The sequence below is a fragment of the Dama dama genome, chromosome 24, assembly GCF_033118175.1.
Source record: "Dama dama isolate Ldn47 chromosome 24, ASM3311817v1, whole genome shotgun sequence".
Classification (NCBI taxonomy): Eukaryota; Metazoa; Chordata; class Mammalia; order Artiodactyla; family Cervidae; genus Dama; species Dama dama.
This window is the reverse complement of record NC_083704.1, coordinates 47,486,268-47,511,394: the sequence shown is the minus strand read 5'-3', so window position 1 is coordinate 47,511,394 and position 25,127 is coordinate 47,486,268. Positions and strand designations below refer to the sequence as shown.

General features: G+C 44.9%; 1 protein-coding gene and 1 non-coding gene across 3 annotated transcripts; one reads left to right on the top strand and one right to left on the bottom strand.

The window, feature by feature from the left end:
• Window positions 1-4,022: 4,022 nt before the first annotated feature.
• DNASE1L3 (deoxyribonuclease 1 like 3) lies at window positions 4,023-24,866 on the bottom strand. 2 transcript variants are annotated; one of them, XM_061128262.1, is made up of 8 exons: window positions 24,557-24,866; window positions 20,439-20,527; window positions 17,169-17,258; window positions 16,499-16,611; window positions 13,823-13,935; window positions 11,070-11,227; window positions 5,765-5,845; window positions 4,023-5,450 (listed from the first exon to the last, which is right to left on the bottom strand). In XM_061128262.1, the coding sequence occupies exons 1-8, from the start codon at window positions 24,698-24,700 to the stop codon at window positions 5,294-5,296; spliced, it is 945 nt and encodes a 314-aa protein (XP_060984245.1). In that variant the 5' UTR covers window positions 24,701-24,866; the 3' UTR covers window positions 4,023-5,293. The 2 variants fall into 2 exon arrangements, with proteins under 2 accessions (XP_060984245.1, XP_060984246.1); XM_061128263.1 differs by having other exon boundaries at window positions 5,749-5,845; window positions 24,557-24,862.
• TRNAK-UUU (transfer RNA lysine (anticodon UUU)) lies at window positions 10,292-10,363 on the top strand. The gene has a single exon. It is a non-coding gene; the product is annotated as a tRNA-Lys (tRNA).
• Window positions 24,867-25,127: the final 261 nt, after the last annotated feature.

The following is a 25,127-nucleotide window of genomic DNA, read 5'->3' as shown; positions in this document are numbered from 1 at the left end:
CCTAAAACTTTAATTTCTTTTCCTCCTTATTCCGAAACAAATTAAAACATTCCTGTGGCCTCTAAACATATGTGGGCCTTGGCCCTGTGCCTACTTTTTCTCATGGGGGAGGCACTACCTCCATGACTCACCAGCTGTGTGACAATGGGCAAGTTGTTTAACTTGTCTGGACCTGAGTTTCCTCCTCTATAATATGGAGGAGGAATATAATATGCTCTTATTTCTTAAGAGCACTAATGGTATTTCTTAAAAACAGCCTGACACAGAGTAAGCTTTGGCAAGATGGCAAGTGCTGCTGCCATTATTATGATTATCTTTTTTTTTTTTTTTGCCTGTGCATGAAAGCTTTATCAAAAGTCATTCATTTAACAATTTCACCCCCTTCGCAATGGTATCAATTATAATGCTCTTCTTCATAAGGTTATACCTTTATTTCAAACTATATTACATGTTATTCCCTCAAGATAAACTTCTAAACACAAATTCTTGGTTCATAAGAATGGCACCTTTGAAAAAGGCAATTCCCACTCAAGTCTCTCGTGGCATTATTCCAAGCTCGTTTCTTTCACCAGTCAAAAAACTTTCGAAGTGTTCACTTATGATTATCTTTAAAGACACTTTTAGGGACTCGCCTGATGGTCCAGTGGCTAAGACTCCGCTCCCAATGCAGGGGGCCTGGCTTCCATCCTTGGTCAGGGAGCTAGATCCCGCATGCCGCAACTAAAGAGGCTGAGTGCGGCAAGGAAGATCAAAGATCTCAGATGCCACAGCGAAGACCCGGTGCAGCCAAATACATGTTTTTAAAATTCTGCCCCACCCCCACCCCCACCCGAATAGTGACGTTTTCAACTCTAACTTTGATGAAATTATTAAAATATCTCACACAAGCAAGAATCGTAAATAGGACGGAAAAATAAAATGAAACTTTCAGGGTATTTGATGGGGAAGTAAAAGAGGTTCTTAGAGAAAAAAGGCTCAGCAGAACTTTTTGCAAGTGACTACCACATATTTTCTCGTCATCAGGGAACTCGGATGAGGTAGGAACCTGGGCTTGTAACAATCAGCAGAAACCATGGCTGCCTGGGGCATGTGTGCCAGGTGGGCCTACGCGAGGTCGGGTAAGGGGCTGGGGGGTGCGTGCTTGCGAACGTGCGTGCGTGGGCCGGCGTGGTGCGTGCGTGGGCCGGCGTGGTGCGTGCGTGGGCTGACGTGCGTGTGCCTGAGAGCTACTAGAGCGCTCCTCTCAGCGAAGGGAGGTTGACGTAGAGTTTGAAAGTGTTTGAAAGCCTTAGATTTAAAGAGTGAGGGACTTTGTTCTCAAAGGTTAGAGGGGCAAAGAGGGGACAGCACTTTTGGCAGAGGGAACGGCGTTACAAAGACCTGAGGCAGGAAGGTGGGGGGCACGTTTGAGGAACCGCCATGAGGTTTACCTTTAGCTGGGTTTTAAGCTTTTAGTTCTGTCTCTGATGCCGTCCTATTTTATTTGTCCATGCCAAACCACGGATTGAACCTGCTCCCTGGGGAGTGCAGGTGTTGGGGCCTAACCACTGGACCTCCAGGGAATTCCTGCCATTCTGTTTTATATCCCTCACATGTTCTTTGAGAAACTACATTACACTGGAAGACCCTGCTAGTTTTCTGTTTAATCCCTAGCTAGTGCCAGCGAAAATTACTCCCTAACTTTGTAAATGAGATATTTCCATCTGGGAGGGTTTCTAAAAGAAAAATTATAACAATTTTCCTACCCAGTGTCTCCTGCCTTTTGCTCAGAATACATATATTTTTTAAAGGAGAACTCTGTAAAGGCTACTGCATTTTACTCCGGGATGGTACTGTAGTACCCCCTGAGTTTGACTAACCAACAACAATGCATTAAGCAGTGACTAAAAAGACATAGCTCTGCCCTTACAGAGGTAGTAGGTTGGGGACGGAGAACAGACATTGGACAGGTGATTACACATGTGATGAGGTATAGGAACGGAACACACAGGGCACCATGGGAAGATGTAACTGCAGATCCCAAAATAGATTGGGGAGAGTTGGCCAGAGAAGGCCTCCCTGAATGAACAAGGTTTAAGCTGAGTTTCGAGGAATGAGAAGGTTATTAAGTGAAGGGGGAGAAGAGCAATACAGGAGGAAGGAAACAGTATGTGAAAAGTCTCACTCATGGCGAAAGCATGATCAAAGAGCTGAGTGGTGTGACTACAGAATGTACACAGTTGAAAGTGGAGTTGGAAAGGTAAGTGAAAGCCAAGAACTACTTTGTGAGAGCTTTGTGGGCCATGGTGAAGAATTGGTAACTGACACAGGTGTGACCCCTCTCGCCCACACACACCCCTGCCCTTATACTTTTTCTCCTTTTGGGAGGGAAGAGAGATGTGACCTCCAGTTTGTCATTCTTTCTCCCCCTGGTTTTGCATCTGTCCTTTACACTTGCCTTGTGCAACCCGAGGCAGAGGTGGGAGCCAGGGTGGCTGAACTGGAGAAGCTCCCTTCTGCATCCCCCTCCCTGCCCCCTCCAACCCACAGGGACAGGATGAAGGGCATGTTTGTTTGAGGTAAGAAAGGAGTGTGGATGAGGATGAGAAGATAGCAAGGACTGGAAGTAGGGACATCTCCATTTCTCAAGACTGAAATATGCCAAAATACTTGCTGTGGTGAATGAAAAAGAATTAGAAACTTGGCCTGATTCCTTGTATGGCAGAAATTCATTCTAAATAACTGAGAGCCTTAAATAACTGGTACGTATACCCAAGGGCTTGACTGGCTTACCGTTTAATGAAACAAGTCTTATCAATAAAAATACTCCCTCCATTTGTTGAGGGCTTTTGAGGTGGTCGGACACATAGTGTTTTAAGTGCATTATCTTATTTAAACTTCCTCCAGGAGGTTGATTCTTTTTTTTTTTTGGTTGATTCTTTTTTAACGCCAGTTTACACATAAGTAAACTGAAGGCTGGTGAGCTGCTCAAGGCCCCCCAGTTAGTAAGTGAGGGTGTACATCATGCTACAACTCTTCTCATCTAGAAGGGTATAGGAGTGTGGGTGAAAAATTTGGTCCCCAATAAATAATGAAATAAAAATCTGGTCCTCATATCACCTAGGCCATTCTCAAAGTGAAAGTCACTCAGTCGTGTCTGACTCTTTGTGACCCCATGGACTATACAGCCCATGGAATTCTTCAGGCTAGAATACTGGAGTGGGTCACTGTTCCCTTCTCCAGGGGGTCTTCCCAACCAAGGGATCAAACCCAGGTCTCCCACATTTCAGGCAGATTCTTTACCAGCTGAGCCACCAGGGAAGCCCTCATATTACCTAGGAGCTTATTAAAAATTCAGGTTCCACGGCCCCAACCCAGACCTACTGAGACAGACTCTGAGGGTCCTGGACCCTGGGTAATCGGCATGGTAACTGGTTTCCTATGATTTCAAACCCTCTGGACAAAGCCAAAGCTGGATGAGTACATAGGACCAGGGTATACCCCACTCCCCCAAAAGTCACAGGAGCTCCTTGTCCCTGCCAGGCCAAATGAGCCAGAACAATGGGAGGATGTCTGGGACTTGTTCAGTTGCGGCCAGTGAGAAGAAGCTGCACTTTGTCCCCTCTTGCTTGGCAGAGTTTGCCCAGAATGGGAGCTGGCAGTTGCCCGTGGCCCCAGTAAGTTGCTCCAGTGCAGGGACAGAGAGATGTCTTATCACCAAAGAGGCTGCAGGGTGGCAAGACCAGGTCGGAGACATGGACAGACTCAGGTAGTGTCTGGCTCACTTCCCCTGCCTGCCCGTTCGGCACAGGACTCTCTTCCCAGCCACGTTGCTGGCCTTTGGGACAAAGGGATGACCCTTTGCTCAGCAGTGAGCTCATTTTTTAATTGCTTGCTTGACCATTTTGCACCTTGGAAACTGGAAGTTTTTCTGGGACTGTGAACACTGCTCATAAGGCCTCACAGAAGCTTTGTAGCCTTACCACCACCGGTTGAAGCAGGACCTCTGAGGTTCATTGGATGTTTGGAGAAATCAGGGCATGTTTAAAGCAGGGCACTTTCGATTTTATTCTCTCAGCCATTTGTAACCAAGTCTCAAATATCTGGCTTACAGTCTCTCATTCTTATATCAAAAGTCACATCGCCTTCAATATCATTAGGAAAATCAGCAAAAAGTGGGACTGCGCATATAGTATGCCAGGCTCTATTTCTCAAGATTACACACGGTGCTTATTTATGCAGAGTCTCTCAGGTAGAATGCGTCAGCTGGTAAGAGCGGCCCCTTCTGAGACAGGAAACCAGAGATGGAGGGCTGGGCACAGTCCCTTCTTGGTACTGCTTACAGATTTACTCCTGCTCGTGTACTACTCAAAGAAACAATATGAGGGAAGACAAAGCAAAACCAAAATGGTCACCGTGGATATTGGTAAAATGGTACCTTGCTGCTGGACTCCTCTGCAAGTGTCCAGCTGCGGAAAGAAAACAGGATCCTCCAGTCCCTCTCAGCCTGCTGGGCCTTTGTCCCACCAGGCCCCCACAGAGCCCAAATAGTGGCCTTGGTGAACATACAATGAGGTCTGTGTTCTAGTAGGAGTATGGTATATGGGGGTTGCTGAGCCCAGAAGGAGGGAGAGCTTGGGGCATGCAGGGAAGGGGCAGTCCTGCTGGGCTACAGTCCATGGTGGGCAAAGGTAAGGCTGACATGATAAACCAGGGAATAGAGACCTTCCTGGGCATCCAGACACCCTGGGCGCTCTCCATGTGGTGACAGGAGCTCCTGAAGGATTTAAAAATGGGGTGGGGATGGGGCTGGGCTGTGATCAGATTGGAATTTCAAAGGATGATACTGGTGATCGCTGGGCTAGCTGAGTTGGAAGACTGTTTGGAGGCAGGGAGATCAGTGGGAATGGCCTCACCCTGCATCCCTGCAAGATGTGATGGTGGCCTGACCTCACATAGGAGGGCCAGGTCCTAAAGCAGTTCATTGCCCAAATCATGGGGTACTGTTGAGGCCTTGGTGTTTTGGCCTTTAGGGTTGTTTCCTGTGGAACAGGATGGTCAAGACAAAGCCGATGTTCCTTTTCGTATGGCTTCTTGGCCATTTGAGCAGTGACACCTGGTGGGGTCAGGATGTGAAGCCCCCAGTTTCCTTTCTAGACATTCAGGGGAGGTTTGAGCTCAAGAGGGAGAATAAAAGACACTCTTCCCAGTTTGGCTTAAGATGAAGTAGATTCAAGTTGAAAAATGGAAGCATTTGGGCCAGTCTTGTTTCCTGAGCGCAGGGAACAGTTCATACCTGTTGGAGCTGCTTTATTTAGAGGCAAGAAATAGTTAATAAAATGGCACCCTTGTATCTAGGCATGACTGGCCTTTTTTTTCTTCTTTGAAGAGACAGATGTTTTCCTGTTGGTGAAGGCCCTCGAAAACTGAAGTTTAAATTCAACCGGAAAGTGGTCACTGACATCCAGGGCCTGAAAAGAGAAAAGGAAGATAGATTTGGAAATTAGGAGACACTTTGATCTTAGTGCAAATGAGTTCAAGCTGAGGGAGGCTGAGAATGAAATTCCCCGAGTCACCCAAAGGAACACACACTGGGAGCATCGTCCCTGGACCAGTTCAATCAGAAATTGAGGCAGGTCTTCAAGTCATGGAATCATAGGCTTTGAGACTCAAGGTCCAGTGGCCCAGAGTCAGGTCTCCATTGGTGACCTAAACATCACTGGGTGACACCAGCCCATCTGCCCAGGACAGTGGCACAGAAAGGTGTACCTTCTTTTCAGACAACCTGTAAGCTTTCTGGAAGTCAAAGATGTGATTTGATTGAGGAACAACGGAGTTGACAATCTCTTCTCCTCTAAGCACGATCCTGGAAAAGGAGAGGGAAAAGAATCACATTAATCCATACTGTTGTTTTCTGAGATCAAACCAGGCTTCTTGCTTGACCTCTGGAATGACTGAACTGCTTGGCCCTTTCACATGGAATTCAAAAGTCCAGTCCTGGTTTTAGCTTGTGCTGAAGCTCAGAGCAGGCCACCCCCCAAATAGGCCAATAGCACATGATTATTTTGAATTAAAATTACTTAAGAAACAGCTAATGCAGGAGGAACACTCCTTTCTGTCTCCTTGAAAGCAGGAAATAAATCTCCCCTGTGAAAGGTACACTCCCTGCATCTGGAGGTAGAAGGAAGGACAGGCACCCTTATCTCCAGAAATAGGGAATTCAGGCCAACACTTCTGTGTAAACAAACTTTGTTACTTCTTTAATTGACTACCCCCAAGCCAAAACTCTGTTTAAATTCTTCACTAATTGAGCACCCAAACCTGAGTTTTCTGTCCTGTCAATTCCTTGTTGTTCTTTGCCTAAAAATTATGAAAGCCTTCTGTTTTGACCACTGTAAAAAAAAAAATTAGTGTTATTGGAGTGCATTTGATTTACAGTGTTGTGTTAATTTCAGGTATATAGCAAAGTGATTCAGTTATACATATATTCATTCCTTTTTAGATTCTTGTCTCATATAGGTTATCACACAATACTGAGTAGAGTTCCCTGTACTATACAGTAGTTCCTCATTGGTTATCTGTCTTATAGTAGTGTGTGTGTTCATTCCAAGCACTTGATCTCTCCCTGTCTCCCACATTTCCCCTTTGGTAACAATAAGTTTGTTTTAGAGATCTGTAAGTCTTTCTATTTTGTGAATAAGTTCACTTGTATCTTTATTTTTTTTTACTTAGATTCCACATATGAGTGATATCATATGATACTTGTCTTTGGTTTACTTCACTTAATATGATAATCTTTAGGTCCACCCATGTTGCTGCAAATGGCATTATTTCACAGCGTATGGCTGAGTAATATTCCACTGTGTGTATATATATATATGGCACATCTTCTTTATGCATTCCTCTGACGATGAACATTTAGGTTGCTTCCATGACTTGGCTATTGTAAACAATGCTGCAATGAATATTGGAGTGCGTGTATCCTTTAGGATTATGGTTTTCTCTGGCTATATGCCCACGAATGGAATTGTTGGATCATATGGTAGTTCTATCTGTAGTTTTTTAGGGAGCATCCATACTCTTCTCCATAGTGGTTGTACCAATTTACATTCCCACCAACAGTGGAGGAGAGTTCCCTTTTCTCAATATGCTCCCCAACATTTATTATTTGTAGACTTTTTGATCATGGCCATTTTGACCCTTGTGAAGTGACACTTCATTGTAGTTTTGGCTTGCATTCCTTTGATAATTAGTGATGTTGAACATCCTTTCATGTGCTTTTTGGCTATCTGTATGTCTTCTTTGGAGAAATGTCTATCTAGATCTTCTGCCCATTTTTTTATTTGTTTTTTTTGACATAGAGCTACATGAGCTGTTTGTATATTTTGCAGATTAATCCCTTGTCAGTCACTTTGTTTGCAAATATTTTCTCCCATCCTGAAGGATGTCTCGTTTTGTTTTAGGTTTTGTTTCCTTTGTTTTGTTTATGGTTTCCTTTGCTGTGCAAAAGCTTTTAGGTTTAATTAGGTTCCATTTGCTTATTTTTTTTTTTTTTATTTCATTACTCTAGGAGGTGGGTTACAGAGAAGGCAATGGCACCCCACTCCAGTACTCTTGCCTGGAAAATCCCATGGACGGAGGAGCCTGGTAGACTGCAGTCCATGGGGTCACAAAGAGTCAGACACGACTGAGCGACTTCACTTTCACTTTTCACTTTCATGCATTGGAGAAGAAAATGGCAACCCACTCCAGTGTTCTTGCCTGGAGAATCCCAGGGACGGGGGAGCCTGGTGGGCTGCCGTCTATGGGGTCGCACAGAGTCGGACACGACTGAAGCGACTTAGCTGCAGCAGCAGCAGGAGGTGGGTTAAAAGAGATATTTCTACAACTTGACCACTTCTTAGGTCCCATTTCTATAAGACCTCTGTGGGTCCAAACTAAGATTTGTTTCTTTTTCTCCTATTAATCAGTATTGTGCCAACTTTATTGTCAGTCCAGCCACAAGAATTCAAGTGGGGTTGAAGGGGGCATTTCCCCCTCCCTGACAAAGACCCTCACCACAGCACCTGTGGTTGAAAAACAGGGTCATCCCTGCTGTGACCTGTGGGCACCAGGACAGTGTCCCCTGTTCGAGCAGGGAGCCCTGGCAGTGAAGAGATGTAGACATCTCAGCACATAGCAATGCCTGGAGTACTGAAAGATGTTTCCTTTGCAGTTATTTTCACTTTTCCTGATTCAATTATAGAAAAAGGTCCTGGCTTATCTTTAATATTTCCCTACGCTCCTGTTTCATCCGACAGAGTGTTCTGCCAACAAGAGAATGAAGGCATAATTTAACATCTTTTGGTTTTCATTGGGCTTGCTTTTACAATTATTTTTTGATTGATGACAAGTAATGCTGTTTCCTTGCCTTCAGTTTTGTGAAGTTTTCTCTTGAAATTAATTTTATTTCAGTCATAATGGAATAGATTTAAAGACTAACACAGGGAAAGAAAACTATAGTACTGTCGCTTTGCAGTGCTGATAGAGAATAGGAAAGTGGGTTACATGGAGTCCAATATATCTCACATGTGATGACGTGGTTAGGGTCTTCATGGCCCAACCAGCTAGCTGAAGAGAGTCCGGGTTGGACTGCCCTCCCGTGACTGTGCACTGAGCCTTCCCTGAGTCCAGCCAGCTGACCTGGTTTCCTTTGTTGGCTCCCAACACCACCTGGCTAATTTTGACCTCGTCTCCGTAAGTAAACTCTTGGCATTCAGGTGGAGATTTCTTGAAGCCATCCTTTCCGACCCAGAACGTGAAGAACAGCGTAGTTAGGGCTCCCCTGTTTTGGACCTGTGTTGGTTTTGTGTGTGGGCGAGTCAGCGGCCCCCACTAAGCTTCCTGAGGCTGCTCCATTGCCCAGCGGCTCCGAGCATCTTCGCGTGTCCACCAGCATGCAGCACACAGAACAGAGACTGCCCCTGAGGCCGTTTCATCTCCCTTACATGCAAACCCTTCGTACAAACCATAAGAGATACATACTGTTACAGAAAACACAGAAATTCAGAGTACCGAAACAAGAAAGTAATGTTTAAAAAATCATGTAGTCCTGTCATCCTTCGGCATACACGTACTTAAAACTGAAGGGCCTTTTGGGACTTCCCTTGTGGTGCACTGGCTAAGACCTCATGATCCCAATGCAGGGGGCCTGGGTTTGATCCCTGGTCAGAGAACTAGATCCCACGTGCCGCAACTAAGAGTGTGCATGCCGCAAATGAAAAAAAAAAAAAAAAAATCCCACATGCTACAGTGAAGATTGAAGATCCTGTGTATTGCAGCTAAGATCCGGGGCAGCCAAATAAATAAATGAAAATAAATGTTAAAAAAATACAATTTTTTAAAAAACATCTGGGAGTCCTTTAGTAAACATCTTTTTTGACCTGCTCCTCCGCCCCATCTAATCTACCTTTTCCTGGGATGCACTGTTCCTCTGCAGCATTGCTTTCAGTCACCTCCCTTTCCTCTGCCAGGGAAGAGAAATGGGACCACAGAAGGGACTTAACCTGCCAAGGCCACACAGCTGGCATATGCAAGTGGGCGAGGGAGCAAGCGACCCTTTTCAACCAGTTTTGAGGTAGCCCCTCATAATAGGATGGAGGGGGCAGTTCCCAGGCAGCTCAGTCTCCTGTAACTCCCCACCTTGGTTCTGCTTTTCCCAGGGTCGGGGGCCGGGGCTGTTTCCATTTAGGGAAGCTGGAATGATAGTCTGCAGAAGGCACACTAGCCCTCAAAACTCTTAGAGGAACAAAGGAGGTCATGGGATGAAAATGAAAGTCAGAACTTAAACCTAGAGAAGTGAGAACTGTCCTCTTGGCCATCTCATGCTTCCTTGTGGCTTGTTGAGCTCGGGAAATAGCAACCACTTGGAGAACCAGAGCTCCTCGGGGCTTCCCCACCCATGGTTTCTGCTGTGGATGGGCCAGTCATGAATGTTCTCACACTTCAGGTCCCTTCTCACTTCCTGACTTAAGGAGCAAAGTTGAAAGCTGATTGAAAATATCCAAGGAGAGTTTATAAATACTAGAGAATGCTATTATTTAGATGTATATATTTGCATTTAGAACGGTAAAGGATTGCAGATCCACCTGCAATGCGGAAAACCTGGGTTCAATCCCTGGGTCTGGAAGATCCCCTGCAGGAGGGCGTGGCAACCCACTCCAGTATTCTTGCCTGGAGAATCCCATGGACAGAGGAGCCTGGCAGCTACAGTCCATGGAGAAGCAAAGAGTCGAACACAACTAAGCGACTAAGCAGAGGACAGCACAGGAATTCCCTGGCAGTCCAGTGGTTAGGATTCAGCACTTTTACTGCTGTGGCCCAGATTCAATCCCTGGTCAGGGAACTAAGATCCTGCAAGCTGCACAGTGCAGCCCATCCACCCCTCCCCACCCCCAACGTATGGTAAAGCATTAGAAGTATAAATTTTCTTGCAGTAACTAGTCTCATTTTTAGACTTTTTATCCTGAGGAAATCATAAATACAAAATGCATTTATATATATATATATATATATATATATGAGGTTCATTACAGCTGTGCTTTTAATAGCAAACCCTTGGTAATGACCTAGTGCCCAGTGACAGAGAATTGAGTGAATATATTGCAGTATGTCTTTGTGATGTGTAGTACTCAACAGCCAGTGAATATATTGAGCACTTAACCAGATTCCAGATATTGTGTTAGAAGATTTATACGTGTTACCCTGTTTAAACCTCATGTTTAATACAATCTCTGTTTTACTAGTAAGGAAACAAATACACAAAGAGCTTGTCTCTCTTGGTCCCAGACTTACTAAGTGGTAGAGACAGAATTTGAATCCAGGCCCGTCCAACATCAAAGCCCGCTCTTGCCACTGCTAAGCTATGTGTGCAAGGTCACCATATATGGCCATTCAGTTTGCATGCTTCACAGAGTACCAGTGGAGGGGGCCTAAAGTCTAAGCAACTCGGCTCTCCAAGCCAGGAGCTTCATCTGCCCAGGAGGAGCAGCCTTTCCCAACGCGCACCAAGTACTGTGTGGGCTCATGGTGGTCTGGCAGATGCCTTCTACCTGTCATAGGCACAGTTTGTGCTCTTCTTGACCGTGGTGTCCTCTTGGTCCCCGATCAGCCAAACGAACTTAGAGTCCATCCTCAGACGGATGTTCTTCCAGGCCTTCTTGGGGACGTAACTGCAGCCAGCATTGAAGTCACCCAGGAAAATGAAATTCTGAAAGACAGGATTTGTAACTGTCTCCTGTAGGCATTGTTGCACTTTCATGCAGAACTGGTAGCAGAGACTCTACCTTGCACACCCAGTAAATGGTGAGTTCAGTTTATCAACTAAGTGTGTCCCCCCAGATTCATATGTTCTAACCCCCCGTATCTCAGACTATATTTGCAAATGACCTTTAAAGAGTTAATACAGATAAAATGAGGTTACATATAGGGCGGGCCTACTCTAATATGACTTGTGTCCTCATAAAAATAGATTAAGACATAGACACAGAGGGAAGACCAAGGAGAAAGCCAAACCCTGCTGCCAGTCTGGTCTTGAACATCCAGCCTCCAGAACTGTGAGGATAGACATTTTTGCTGTTTAAGCCACTCAGTCTTTGGGACTTTGTTATGGCAGCCCAAGCAGACTAATATAGGGTCTTAATTTCTTTTTGTTTTTAAAAGAAGAGGCCACAGTTTAAAACCAAGTCACAGTTCTGATAAGTATTGGACAGGTGAGTATGACAAGGAAGGATGTTCTTAATGGGAAGAAGGATATTTGTTGTAGCTGCTCCCTCCTATTCTTAATCCCCGAGTCACTCCAATTTGGACTACAGATTAAAGATGAAAGAACACAGCTCAGTTATTCCTCACATCTTTTGTCTCTGTGGGTACAAACATATGAATGAATCCATGCCTTTTGTTTCCAAGAAAGGAAAAATGAACTCAGGTGGTGTATTTGGCCCTGCTCTTTCCTCTCTCGTTTTGAAGCTGGGAACTTAACTCTTCAGTGGGAATTTTGCCTATTGAGGAAGTGAGAAGAGGCTTACAGGGAGGGGCTGATAGAATGAGCTGTCCACCTCTGCCCTAATGCTACCATTAGAGTCTTCTATCTTGGAAGTTATTTCCCCTGTATGACTTTTGAGACAGGATTTTAGTATTCTTATGAGAGGAAACAGATTTCCTTGTTAGTGCTATTGTTTGGTGCTGTTGCTGACCTCAGAATTTTCTTCAAAAACATTTTTCTTTGACCTTGGGTATCATGGTTTTCCCTGAGACTGGTGGGTGCAGTTGAGGACAGGATATCATCCTTAACTGGAGTGTCAGGCAGCTTCTATTTATGTAGGTATGATTTACTGAGCACTTGCTGTGTGCCAGGCCAAACATTAAGTGTTTTATAAAGTTTATTTTAAATCTCACAATAAGCACTAAGAGGGAGAAGGGACCTTTGTCCCCTGTGGAAAGAGTAGAGGATATAGTGACCTGCTGTAGGCTACTCGACTTGGAAGTTCAGGTGGTGAAGTTAAGGACTGAATCCAAATCAACCTTCCTGAAAGCCCCTCCCTTGCTCAGCACAAGAGTTTCCCCTCTAGGTCACTTTTGTACCACTGAGGCCTCCCCAGTACCTGGCATTTAACAGATGCTCAATAAATTCTTGCCAAATGAGTGAATGGAATTTATAATTTAGGAACAAGTGAGTGTTTCTCGTTAAGAACAAGTGAGTGAGTCTTTTACAAATCAGCAGTGAAATACGCCCCTTGCATGCACCATGCCCCAGCTCTGTGTCCACACTTTACTTGACTGATTTTGTACTTTGAGCAGCAGAGCTGAGGTGGAGGGATTGTGTCATTGGAGTCACATCTTAAAAGGAGAAAGAAGAATGAGGAAGAGCCCTCTGGATCATTTCCATATGTGCCACACACTTTCATACACCTCACAGCCTCTGGGAGGGGGTGGCAGCCCTGTTTTTCCAATGAGGAAATAATTGAGGCCAAGAGGGATGGTGGATGTATTGTTATTCCCCTTCTGTGAAAGCACCGCTACTTTCTTTGAGAAACCATCTTCCTCTACTTTGGTCCATGAGGTTGGGGTGGACACAGACTTAACCAATTAGAGCATCTCAACCACCTGATCAGTGATTGGTTCAGGGATGAACATGTGATCCAGACTTAGTCAATGAGGCTCCATCCCAGTGTATTTGTTCCATTGTGGAACAGAAAATTTGTCAGTTGCTTTAGAAACTGTTGGTGACTATCTTGCCATCATATGGGTGGAGACAGCCTGAAAATGGAGCCCACCCAGGGGAACGGGAGGCTAAGAGATAGAGAGTGGAGAGAGACAAGACAAGCCCTGATTGCCTTGTCCAGCTCTGCCTTGAACCAATGAATTGCTTTTTCTTTTCATGAGCCATTTTGGGATTCTGTCACTTGTAACTGAAAGACTTCTGACATCTCTTGGTCTCACTGTTCTCAGTTGTGAAGTTGGAATGATCAAAGTTGTTACCTCATCCGGCTGTTGGGAGGATTAAGTAAACTTATCCATGTCCAGCCTTAGTGCCTGGCACCAGCTATTCATTTGCTCAGTGAATGTTGGCAGCCATTATTAGTGGAGCAGAGTATGAATTTCCCAAGACCCACAGGGAGCGTACCCAGGTACATTTAGCAGAAAGATATTTGGGGCTGAGAAAAGGCCTAAAATGAAGCTGTCAAGTGGTGGTCATCTGCACAGACCCTACCTCCTCACCCTCCCTCAGAATTGCTCATCCCCTCTCAGGAACCAGATTCTGCCCCTGCTAGATGGGAATTCAGCAGACATAGAGGGTCATCACCTCTGCATTCCAGCGACGTTTCACATCTGTGTAGACATCAGCCAGCTCATCAATCTCTTTAACGGATGTCTCAGGGGTGGTGTGCAGGGGGACAATCACGAAGTCCTTGACAGCTGAGGAACAGGAAAGAGGCAGAGGTCACACATTTCCTCTGTCAAGATTCCATGAACACTGCTTCAGGGAAACAGGCTGTCCCCCCAAAAGTCACGGACTGTGTCATCTATGGCCCCCCATTTCCAGAAGGTCCAGTGGTTGAGATTTAAATAACCTTATGGTCATTAGACTGCCATTTTCAGCACACAAAAGCCTCTCTTCTCCCAGTTGCCCTTCCTGAGTAAGAGAAAGCTGGTAGACAGTGTTCCTCACTGGCATTGTGGGTGTTTTTATTTTCTCATTTTAAAAAAAATGCCTTGTATTTTCTATTTTTTAAAAAACATTAAGCCTGTTTGTACTAAGGGAAAAAAAACTTTTTCTAAATAAAAAAAAATTAAAGGTTTTTAGTTTATACTCCTTTTGTAATTAGAAGGGGGAAAAAAAGAGCCTGAACAATTTTATGTAAAAAGCAGAGTGGTCCTTTGTGGGCCTCCCCAGCAGGAGGGACTGAGGGAGCCTGAGTGAGAGGAGGTGGGTGTCTTGCCCACCTGCTAACAGCAGGTGTCTTTCTGAACATCTCCTCAGGCTCTTGGTCTGTACCTGAGTCCCCTCTCTTCTCAGGAACTGGGGTCTATTAGGTAATCACTGCTCAAGTCCCGCAGTGGGAAGCCCATCAGACCGGCAGCCTGTCTCCAAGACCTGTCCTGGTTCAGTAGCCTGTCTCTCACTCTGCTCCTCCCTCCTCCTCCCCACTCCCCAGCCTCTTTTTGGTCCCATGAACATCCCAGCTCCTTTCCTGCTTCTGAGTGTTTGTGCTCACTCTGCCCTCCCGCCAGAATGCCTTTCCACCAGCAATCTGTGACTGACTTCTCTGGTCAGAGACATTGTCTGGGGGGGTGTCCCCCAATTGCCCTATCTAAGGTGGCCCCTTACCCCACTATTCAGTAAACCCTGCTTACTGCCTTCATGCCCTGAAATTACCTGCTTGGCTTCTTAGTTTAGCCCACTGGAACCTAAGCTCTCTGAGGGCAGTCTTATCTTCTTGTTCACCGTCTTGGCTCCAGAACCTGGCACCATGCCTGGCACATTGGAGGTGCTCAGAAGTGTTTGTTTATTGAACTCATGAATGAATGATTGAGAGAATAAATGAAGGAAGAAAAGATAGATGAATGGCGAATTCCTTCCTCTTTAATCCCAAACAGAGGGGACATAAAGACATTTCCTTGTTTAGATGGAGAGAAAACTCCAAACATGGCAGAGCTGTGGTGCCATCCCAGCAGGGGTGGGTGTTGTGGGGCAAGGGTAGTAGGGAAGGGTGGAAGCTCCAGACAAACAGGTCTGTTCAGCAGTTCACAAAGGCTGAAGAAAGAAGAAGAAAGAATCGTTTGGTGGGAAGGGCCTCTCCTAACACTGCCAGGTCAGCTAAATGTGAATCATGTGCGTGACAAAAACGATTATTGAATGTCCTCTCTGAAAGGCATTTCTGGTTCCTCAGTAGCCCCCACCTCCTTCTCAGTTTTTTGTTTGTTTGTTTCCTACTGAAAATCTCCTGCTGTTCTTCCATGTTTGTTTTCCCGAAATACTCTGTTCTGAGCTATTAACCCTGTGCAGAAATAGTTAACTTCAAAGTTCAAGATGTTAATATTTGTGTGATATAAATATAGGTGTCCATACATACAGCTCTGACTAGTTATTATCTGTCTCCCCTGCTGCACCATAACTTCACAAGGACAGGGACCTTTTCTGTCTTGTCCAGTACCCATGTAGTGGGTATTGGAAAAAAGATCTGATTCTCTATAGTTCCAGTCTACAAATCAAAGTAATTCTTGACTTTCTGTTGAGTATTGCATGGTGGTTAAAAGCATGGGCTCCTGAGATGGCAGTTTGTGTTACAGCCCTGGCTTGTCCACTTCAATAACTGCTGGATGATCTTGGGTGTGTGACTCCCATCTATTTAAACCTCAATTTCCTCTGTTGTAAAGCAGAGACAATCCTAGTTGCTATCTTGTTGGGTGTTGCAAAGATGCCAGGAACCTGGCGTTCATCGCGGATAAATAATTGTTGGTGACTAATACAAGTACTATTGTTGTCAGAGATCAGAGTGCAATCTTTTCGATTTCCTCGCCGCCCTCAGTCTGTGGGGGAGATTGCTCTGTGGTTACTCAAGGGGCAGTGTGGCTCTAGGTTGGAAGATCATCTTTGTTGGCCAGTGTTCAGATTTTTCAAATGAAGGAGCAGCTGTCCTTCATTGGGACTGGGGGATTTTTCTAAATAATTGCCATCAGCCTGAACGCTCCTAAGGTTACTCTTATCATGTAAGAGTAAGGTTTTATTGATTCCAGAAAGTGGCTTCTAGGACGAGGAAGTCTTGAGCTGTGGCATTCTAAGCAGCCAGCCTGGTGTCATCAAACTATACTGTGTCCTCCGCATTCAAGTGTCAGGAGCCCCTAATGGTCATCTCAAGCGAAATGCCTCCTTAAAGATGCTGCATAAACCCTGAGATCACAGCTCACAACTCAGGGCTGCTGCCCATTCATGGGCTCGCTGGGGAAGTGAGGGGTGAGAGGGGCCTGTGGGTCTCACCGGTGTAGGGTGACTGGAACCAGACCACAAAGGGTTCCCTGGAAAATACATCTGCGTCTCCAGCCTGATAGTCATGGTAGAGGTAGCTTTGTTTTACAGACACTAGCTTTTCTCTGGAAGAAAAAAGAAAAAAAGACAGTCCTCCCAGATGAGTTGGCTCTCTTCTTACTTCTTTCAAGAAGCAGAGGTGAATGTCCCCACAGCTTTATTGGCCTCCCCTGCAGAGTCGAGTGCCGGAAGGGATCTTTTACCTGAGGACAAGGCTCAGTCAGTCTTCTCAAGGGCCAGAGCCCTTGGGGAACTGAATATCTGGGGAGCTCAAAACTTAAAGGTCAGACTCAGCAGAAATAATTAGTAGGAAGAAAATGAGAATGTGATGTCCCAGAGCAGCCATGCTGGGCAATTCATGTTTCCATCCCTTGCCAGGACTTGACCATGAGAGATAAAGAACTCTTGACTTTCCTGACCAGGTCACTGAGTCATCCAACAAATTAGTTTTGAAGAGTTAATATTATCCTCTCCATCAGTCCCAATTTTAATAGTTCAGTAATTTGATCAATATTGAGAACTGGTTTGACATCTAAATTTGGTTTTGAGGAAAAGATTTTTATTCCATTCATGATCATATTGATAAGTAAACCATGTTCCAGGAAGCATAATTTGTACTTACTTATAGAGAAAGGCATACTGTTCTTTGTATGTGTTTCTTCCAAGGCGAGAGCTAATCACATAGTTGTATGTTATGTTTCTTCTTGAATTTCTGGAAAACAAAAAGATTTTACATTGTGTCTTAAAGAACAAACGTTTCTCTCTGCCTAGGTTCCCCTCCCTCCAATCGGCCTCTGTATGTCCAATGGCATCATGTAGAAGGGCTTCTGTTCATTATAACTTTTGAGTCTCATAAGAAAGGCCACCACTGACTGGGAATGTGACATCTGCCATTATTTCTTGTCCTGATAAGGGGAGTACTACTGTTACTCCATTTTTATAGTTTGCAAGTACAGAGCTAGGATTTGGATTGAGATCTTACTCACCCCCAAACCCACCTGCTTTGTCCTATACCTGTGGGACATCACTGAGAGCATAGAAGATTCAGGCCACAGTCAGCCTCGAAGGTTGTTCCGGCCGGTGGCTGGACTGTACCTCATACTTCCTGGTAGAATAAACTTCACCAGGTTATCACATGCAGGATTCCTACTAAGATTTTTTTTTATTAATTTATTTTTTATTGAAGAATAATTGCTTTATAGAATTTTGCTGTTTTCTGTCAAACCTCACCATGAATCAGCCATAGGTAGACATACATCCCCTCCCTTTTGAAGCTCCCTCCTGTCTTTCTCCCCATCCCACCCCTCTAGGCTGATACAGAGCCCCTGTTTGAGTTTCCTGAGCCACACAGCTAATTCCTGTTGGCTATCTATTTTACATATGGTAATGTAAGTTTCCTTTTTTCTCTTTCCATACACCTCCCCCTCTCCTCCCCTCCCCATCTCCTCCCCTCCCCTTGTCGGAAAGTCTGTTCTCTATGTCTGTTTCTCCATTGTTGCCCTGTAAGTAAATTCTTCAGTACCATTTTTCTAGATTCCATATATATGTGTTAGAATACAGTATTTATCTTTCTCTTTCAGACTCATTTCACTCTGTATAATAGGTTCTAGGTTCATCCACCTCATTAGAACTGACTCAAATGCGTTCCTTTTTATGGCTGACCTACTAAGATTTTTGTTGGACATTTCTTTTCTGCTCTGAAAACCCCCAGGCATTTTTCTTACAAGTCCTGAAGCTTGATTCCAAATAGCTATTGTTTCTGTCCTGAGGGCTGAAGAAACAGTCATAAAGTCCCATTGATCCTCTGCCTCACCCTTATCAGGAAGACTTGACTGTCACATGTGTGTGCCAAACCTGCTGATAACTCCGCCCTGGGCAGAGTCTACTTCATCTTCCCACTAGAAGATCTGGGGTATGTCTAAGCTGTGGCATATTCTCAGGTTCCATTGGGAGAAACCCAATGGGGGCTTTTAGGGGCCAACTTAGAGCCTACAGAAATTCCTGGAAATGAATATTGTAAGGCAGATCTGGCTATGGGGGCCCCAGGAGTGCAGACAGTGGATTCCACTGGGCTTCCAATTTGGAAAGACTGGCTCTGTTCTAAATCTAGCCTGCCAAGTCCTGGGTTGGCAAACTGCTTGCAATGACTCAGCTATGAAGTGACGAAGGCCCTTCCTGGCTTACAGAGAATTAGGAGACAAACAGGCCTGGCTCTGCTTGGAGTCCACAGCACAGTCAAGGGAGGGTGGGGAGAACTGAGGGTGGGAGGGCTTAATCCAGACCAGCTGCAGGTGGTGCCTGTAACCCCCTGTAACCCCCTGTCCCCTCAGTCGCCCATACTTCTGAAAACTGGCTCGGGCCACTCCAAGGAAGGCTGAGGGGACTCAGACTAGAGCACTTGCTTTGGAGTCGGACACCACCCAGGTACAAAGGTAGGTTTGGCCATTTACTGGCTGGGTCACCTTGGGCAGATCCCTGCTGTCTGTGTCTCGGTCCCTCAGCTATAAGAGAAGCAGTGGTGGAACCGCTCTACAGGCTTGTTGTAAGGAGTGAATGAGATAGCACATAAACCGGTTAACAGGATGCCTGGCCTTTGTGATGGTTATGGTATATCAGTAGCTGTTTCCTATGGCCTTCTGGATCATCACTTGCCATTACATACATCCCCTGACTTTTACTAGTGATGAACATCCCAGCACTTAGTTGCTACTGCTCCATACCAGGCACAGCTTAACCATTTATGTGCATGATTTGATTTAATTATCACCACATCCCAGGAAGATGAGTTCTGTTATTAGCTTTGTTTATAGATGGGGAAAATGAGGTACAGTGAGGTTCAGTAACTTGTCCAAGGTCATAGCCAAGCCAGAATCCAAGCCCAAGTGGTCTGAGCTGAGTGGAGATGCCGAGCGCCTGGGCTTCACTCCCTCTGTCACTGTCAAGAGCAGACCTGGGAGGCTAAAAAGGAGATGCTCTGCTCTAAGTCTGGACTCTCAGATGAGAAACTGAGGCCCAGAGAGGGGTGGTTGGCATCAGCCCAAGGGCATCTCTCTGTGAAGGAGAGCATCAAAGGCTGTTTCTCTCAGCCTTCAGACTTTTTGTAAAATACTCAAAAATTCAAATCAAATAATCAAATTCAGACTTTTTGTAAAATAATCAAATCATACAGAGGTTTATGTCCATTGGGTATATGTCCACGGGGTTGCAAAGAGCCAGACACAACTGAGCGACTGAACTGAACTGAACTGACAGAGGTATATAAAATAAAAAGCAAATGTTTCCCATTTCTTCACACTCCCCTTCCAAGTGGTCCTCCAGTCATACCCACCACGCCCCAGAAGAAACCACTCTTAACAGTTGAGCACATCCTTCCTGTCTTTCTTTTATGCCCATGCAAACTCAACCACACCCTTATTCATGTATGACGTAGTGTGATTACTAAAATGGGCTCTTCTACGTACAGTTCTGAACTTGCTTTTTGCCATGTATTGTAGCCATCTTTCCATGCTGGAATATTTAGCTCTAACCTACTCTGTAGTAACCGTGACTTTTAATTGCTGTGTAATATTCCAGCCTGTGGACATATCATGTTTTCATATTTGCACTGTCTTGTCTTTGTAACAGTACTTCAGCTCAGCTTCTAGTCTGTTTCATTTCTGTCAGTCCTCACTCCTCACCTGTTTCCCTCTTTTGTTTTATCATATTAAAACTAGCTGGCTGAAAATTCTCAGGACCACAGTTAGTAAAATTGAGAGCCTGGGCAGTGTTGGCCATGTGACCTGGTGGTCTGGGCCAGTGCAGGTCCTCACACTAGTTTCAGTTCCCAGGGGATTTTCAGATGTCCTTGCACCTGGCTTTAAGCCGGCAGAGGGTCCAGGGGCCCCATCTTTACCCATTTAGCTTCTCCATCAGTGTGGGACAGATCCTGTTGTTGCTGTCCTTGATTTCCATCAGGAGTATGATATCACAGCGTTTGATGACCTGCAGAGAGAGAATTCCCTGGGGGTGTGAGGCCATTTACTACAAATAATGAAACCTTTTATTGGGCACTTACTCTTATTTTTTTTTCCCATTGTCGTTGATTTACAGTGTGTTGTTGATTTCTGCTGTATAGCAGTGAGTCAGTTATGCATATGAAAGTGAAAGTTTTAGTCACTCAGTCATGTGCCACTCTTTGCGACCCCGTGGGCTGCAGCCCACCAGGTTCCTCTATCCATGAAATTCTCTAGGCAAGAATACTGGAGTGGGTTGCCATTCTCTTCTCCAGGAGATAGAACCCTGGGATCAAACCCAGGTCTCCCGCACTGCAGGCAGATTCTTTACCATCTGAGCCACTAACAATGTCAGAGGGTTCCCTTTTCTCCACATCCTTTCTAGCATTTGCTATTTGTTGACCTTTTAATGATGGCCATTCTGACTAGAGTGACTGTAGTTTTGATTTGCATTTCTCTAATAATTAGCAACATTGGGCATATTTTCACGTGTCCATTGACCATCTGTATGTCTTCTTTAGAGAAATATCTATATAGAGTGCCCATTTTTTTATTAGATTGATTGATTGTTTTATTTTTGGGGGGCACTTGCTATGTTTTAAGTATCAGATTAGGTGCTTTGTTAAATTAACTATCTTCTTCTCTGAAATAAATGATGGACTCCCTGAGGTAAGTACTATTATGGTATACATTGTAAAGACAAAGAGCCTGAGGTTCTTTCTGGGAAAGCTGAGATACTATCCAGAATCACCCAGCTAGAAAGTGGCTGAGCCAGGATGTGAACCTAGGAAACCAGAATCCAGACCAAAAGCACATGACCCCTGTAAGTCCCGCAAGTTGGCTTTGTTTGAATAATTAGAATAATAATAATAAATATATCTATTAAGGCCTTAGTAAGTAAAGAATACCAGGCTGGATACTGCAGAAATAAAGAAGTACAATTATAATAATTGTAAGAGGTAACATTTATCGTGAGCCTACTGAGAGCCTCAGCAGCTCTGAGACAGCTATGATTTTGAACTCATTAAGCATAGGAGGAACCACCCTCAGAGTGACTGAGTGACTGAAGTCCTGAAGCCAGTATAGCTGGTAGAGTAGGATGTGAAATCAGGTTCACATGACTGCAAAGCCCACCATGCTACACTATTAAAATACAATCCCTCCCTCAAAGACTCCTTATCAGTGAGAAAGACAAATGGAAAGAACTAGCTACAGTGAGAGACCAAAGACAGTTGTGCTAATAAAAGTCAGGCTTATGAGAGTGTTGAGGAATTATATCTGCCCAGAGGCTCAGGGAAGGTTCCATGGAGGAGACTTTTGAACAAGCCCTGAGAGGCAAGAAATAATTCATTGTGGGGACTTTCCTGGTGGTCCAGTGGTTAGAACTCTGCGCTTCCTCTGCAGGGGTCACAGGTTTGACCCCTTGTCAGGGAACTAAGATCCCAAATGCCTGCCATAGGGAGTGGCTAAAAAAAGGAAAAAAGAAGAACTGAGTGGGTAAAGAATACAGGAGGGTCTCTTTCAGAATGAGCAGTAAGCTGAGGACCAGGGTGCCAACACCCACTGGAGGCCGCTGGGACCTTTCTTTGTATGAAGTTCTAGTGGGCTGGAATCTGGTGGTCAAGGACAGAGCACCCTCAGTGTTCATTTTGTCTTCTCACATCACTTCCAGAAACACGGAGCAGGGGGATTATGCCACTGGTCCTGTTTCCAGAGCACATGCATATTCTAGTTTCCTCTCTAAAAAGGGCAGAGCAGAGAGGGCCCCCGACACTGGCCTGGTGCCATTAAGAATTGCCAGGGGCTGAAGATACACCAGTGTAGTGACAGAGGAGTAAGACTATGTCAGAGTCTGCATCCTTCCATCAACAGGCTTGCATATCATGGCATCAGACGTAGGGTTCACCAAGGAGAGCTGAATGCTGCTGTCCCAACCAGCCTCCTGATTTAGTCACTTAATCACTGTCAGATCTTTCTGGAAAGCACTTTAGAATATGTTTGTGAAAAGTGAAAGAAAATGTTAGTCACTCAGTTACTCTGCGACCCCATGGACTGTAGCCCTCTAGGCTCTTCTGTCCATGAAATTTTCCAGGCAAGAATACTGGAGTGTGTAGAAGATCCCATCTCCAGGAGATCCTCCCAACCTAGGGATCTAACCTGTGTCTCCTGTACTGTGGGCAGATTCTTTACCATCTGAGCCACCAGGGAAATGCATTATTACTTTGATCTAGTTTTCTCACTTTGAGGAATGTCTTCCACTGTAAAAAGGTTTCTGCTACTACTCTGCATCTCAGTTTCCTTATCTGTAAATTGGCATAATAATAGTCATTCCCTCACAGGATTGTTGGAGGACAAATGAATACTTAGAACAGGGCCAGCCATATAGGAGGCAAACAACAAAATATTATTATTATTATTATTATTATTACTGTATGGGATTTCCCAGGCAAGAATACTAGAGTGAGTTGCCATTTCCTTCTCTTGGGGATCTTCCTGACCCAGGAATCGGACCCACATTTGCTTCTTAGCAGATGGATTCTTTACTGAGCCACCTAGGAAGCCCTTATTATTACTTATGCAGATCAAAGACAAAGATGTATTGCAACAGAAAAACTGAAAATATCCTAAACATCCCCAGATAGGGAAGCGTTGAATGAAACATGTTGGAAACACAGCATAAGGCATTAAAAGTTGTGTTTTAAAAGAATATTAACAACATATGAAATACTTCTTATATAAAAGCAGAATAGGATATCTCCATGCTGCAAAACAGATGCATGTTTATGTATTATTTTTGGATAGAAAAACATCCACAACAAAGTTACCCAAGTGCCAACAACTGTTATCTTCAAGTGATAGGATACTTCTTTATATGTTTCTGTATTTTCAAAATAGTCCATATTGACTATTTTTAGTCTAATAAAATTAATTTATAAAATATGTTTATAATTTTAAAAATTACACTCCTCTAATTTAAAAAAATTAAGATTATTTTACAAAAAAAAAAAGTGATAGGGAAGAAATTGTGGGTGAGGAGGTGATAGTGTTTATGAAGACATGACAGATGTGATCATGGCTTACTTAAGTTAAATAAATTGTCCTAATATAAAATGCCTAATACAGTGACTGGCGCAGAGTGGGCTTAGCAAAGGCTCTGTAAGTGTTAGCTCTTACCACGGACGCGTTACATTTTCACAGTGACCCTGCAGTGCGGGTCAGGTTGTGTGAGACCATCTTACTGAAAGGCACAGGAGCTCAGGGAGAAGGAGCTGGCTGCATCTGGCTACCAGGTGAGAGGTAAACCCGGGGCCCCTGGTGCTCCCACCAGAATGTGGTGTCTCTGGGGTTTTCTAAGGTAATAAAACCCAGAGTCTTGGGGAGGGTTTCAGCCCCAGCATCAAAAATAAATTAACCTCTAGGATAAAGTGGAGAAGGCAATGGCACCCCACTCCAGTACTCTTGCCTGGAAAATCCCATGGACGGAGGCGCCTGGTAGGCTGCAGTCCATGGGGTCACTAAGAGTCGGACACAACTGAACGACTTCATTTTCACTTTTCACTTTCATGCATTGGAGAAGGAAATGGCAACCCACTCCAGTGTTCTTGCCTGGAGAATCCCGAGGACGGGGTAGCCTGCTGGGCTACCGTCTATGGGGTCGCATAGAGTCGGACACGACTGAAGTGACTTAGCAGCAGCAGCAGCATAGGATAAAGAGAATCAACTGATACCAGAAGAATGTGAACAGAGTCTCAAGACATTGATCATATTACCCAAGGGAAGTCTTAGCTAAGTGGGGAGAAAGATTAGACTTGGGAGTTGGAAAAAGGTTGATGGCTAGAGGGGGAGAGAAGGAAAAAGAAAGGGAGAGGAGTGGAGGGGGTGGGAGAGAGTGCACAAGCTTCCTTCACCCTAGGGGCTAACTTCAGTTAAACTCCTCTTGAGTCTCTTAAAAGTCTGAAAGCTTTAGAGAAAGCGTGAGGGATATCCAGCAGTCCTTCTAACAGGAAAATGTACTTACCTTCACAATAACATCCATGGCATTACAGTTTGCCTTCTTGGATTCCCCAAAGGACCTCACATTGAAGGAGCAGATCTTGAGGGCCAGGGCGCTGTGGGTGGAGAGGAGGAGGAGAAGCAGCAGGCAGGCCGGTGGCGGAGGCATCGTGGCTCCTCTGACTTCAGGGCTCAGAAAGAGGGTAGCAGTGTCTGGAGAGCGGGCTCTGGGCCACCTGCTCCGCTGACTTGTAAAGCTTGCTGATAACAGGAATTACTGGATTCCTTGTTGCTGCTTTCACTTCTCTGAGGAACTGAAGATCATGAGTTTCATTCCCCAAGGGAATGAAGGAAATGAGCTAGTTTTTAGGATCCCCTGTTTTTGTCACGTGGATGAGGAAACGGGTCCGCTTAATCTAGGCATCAGTCTCTGTAAAGTCACTCGTAACCCAGCCGGAAGCCAGCCCTGACATCTGGTCATTTCTGCTGTGATTGTGTACCATATGCCTTCTCCTGGAAACTGATGAACTTGGAAATGGTCCACCCCAGAGGGCACCTGGGGTGTGGAGCCTTCTGTGTGTGGGTGGGAGGACAAG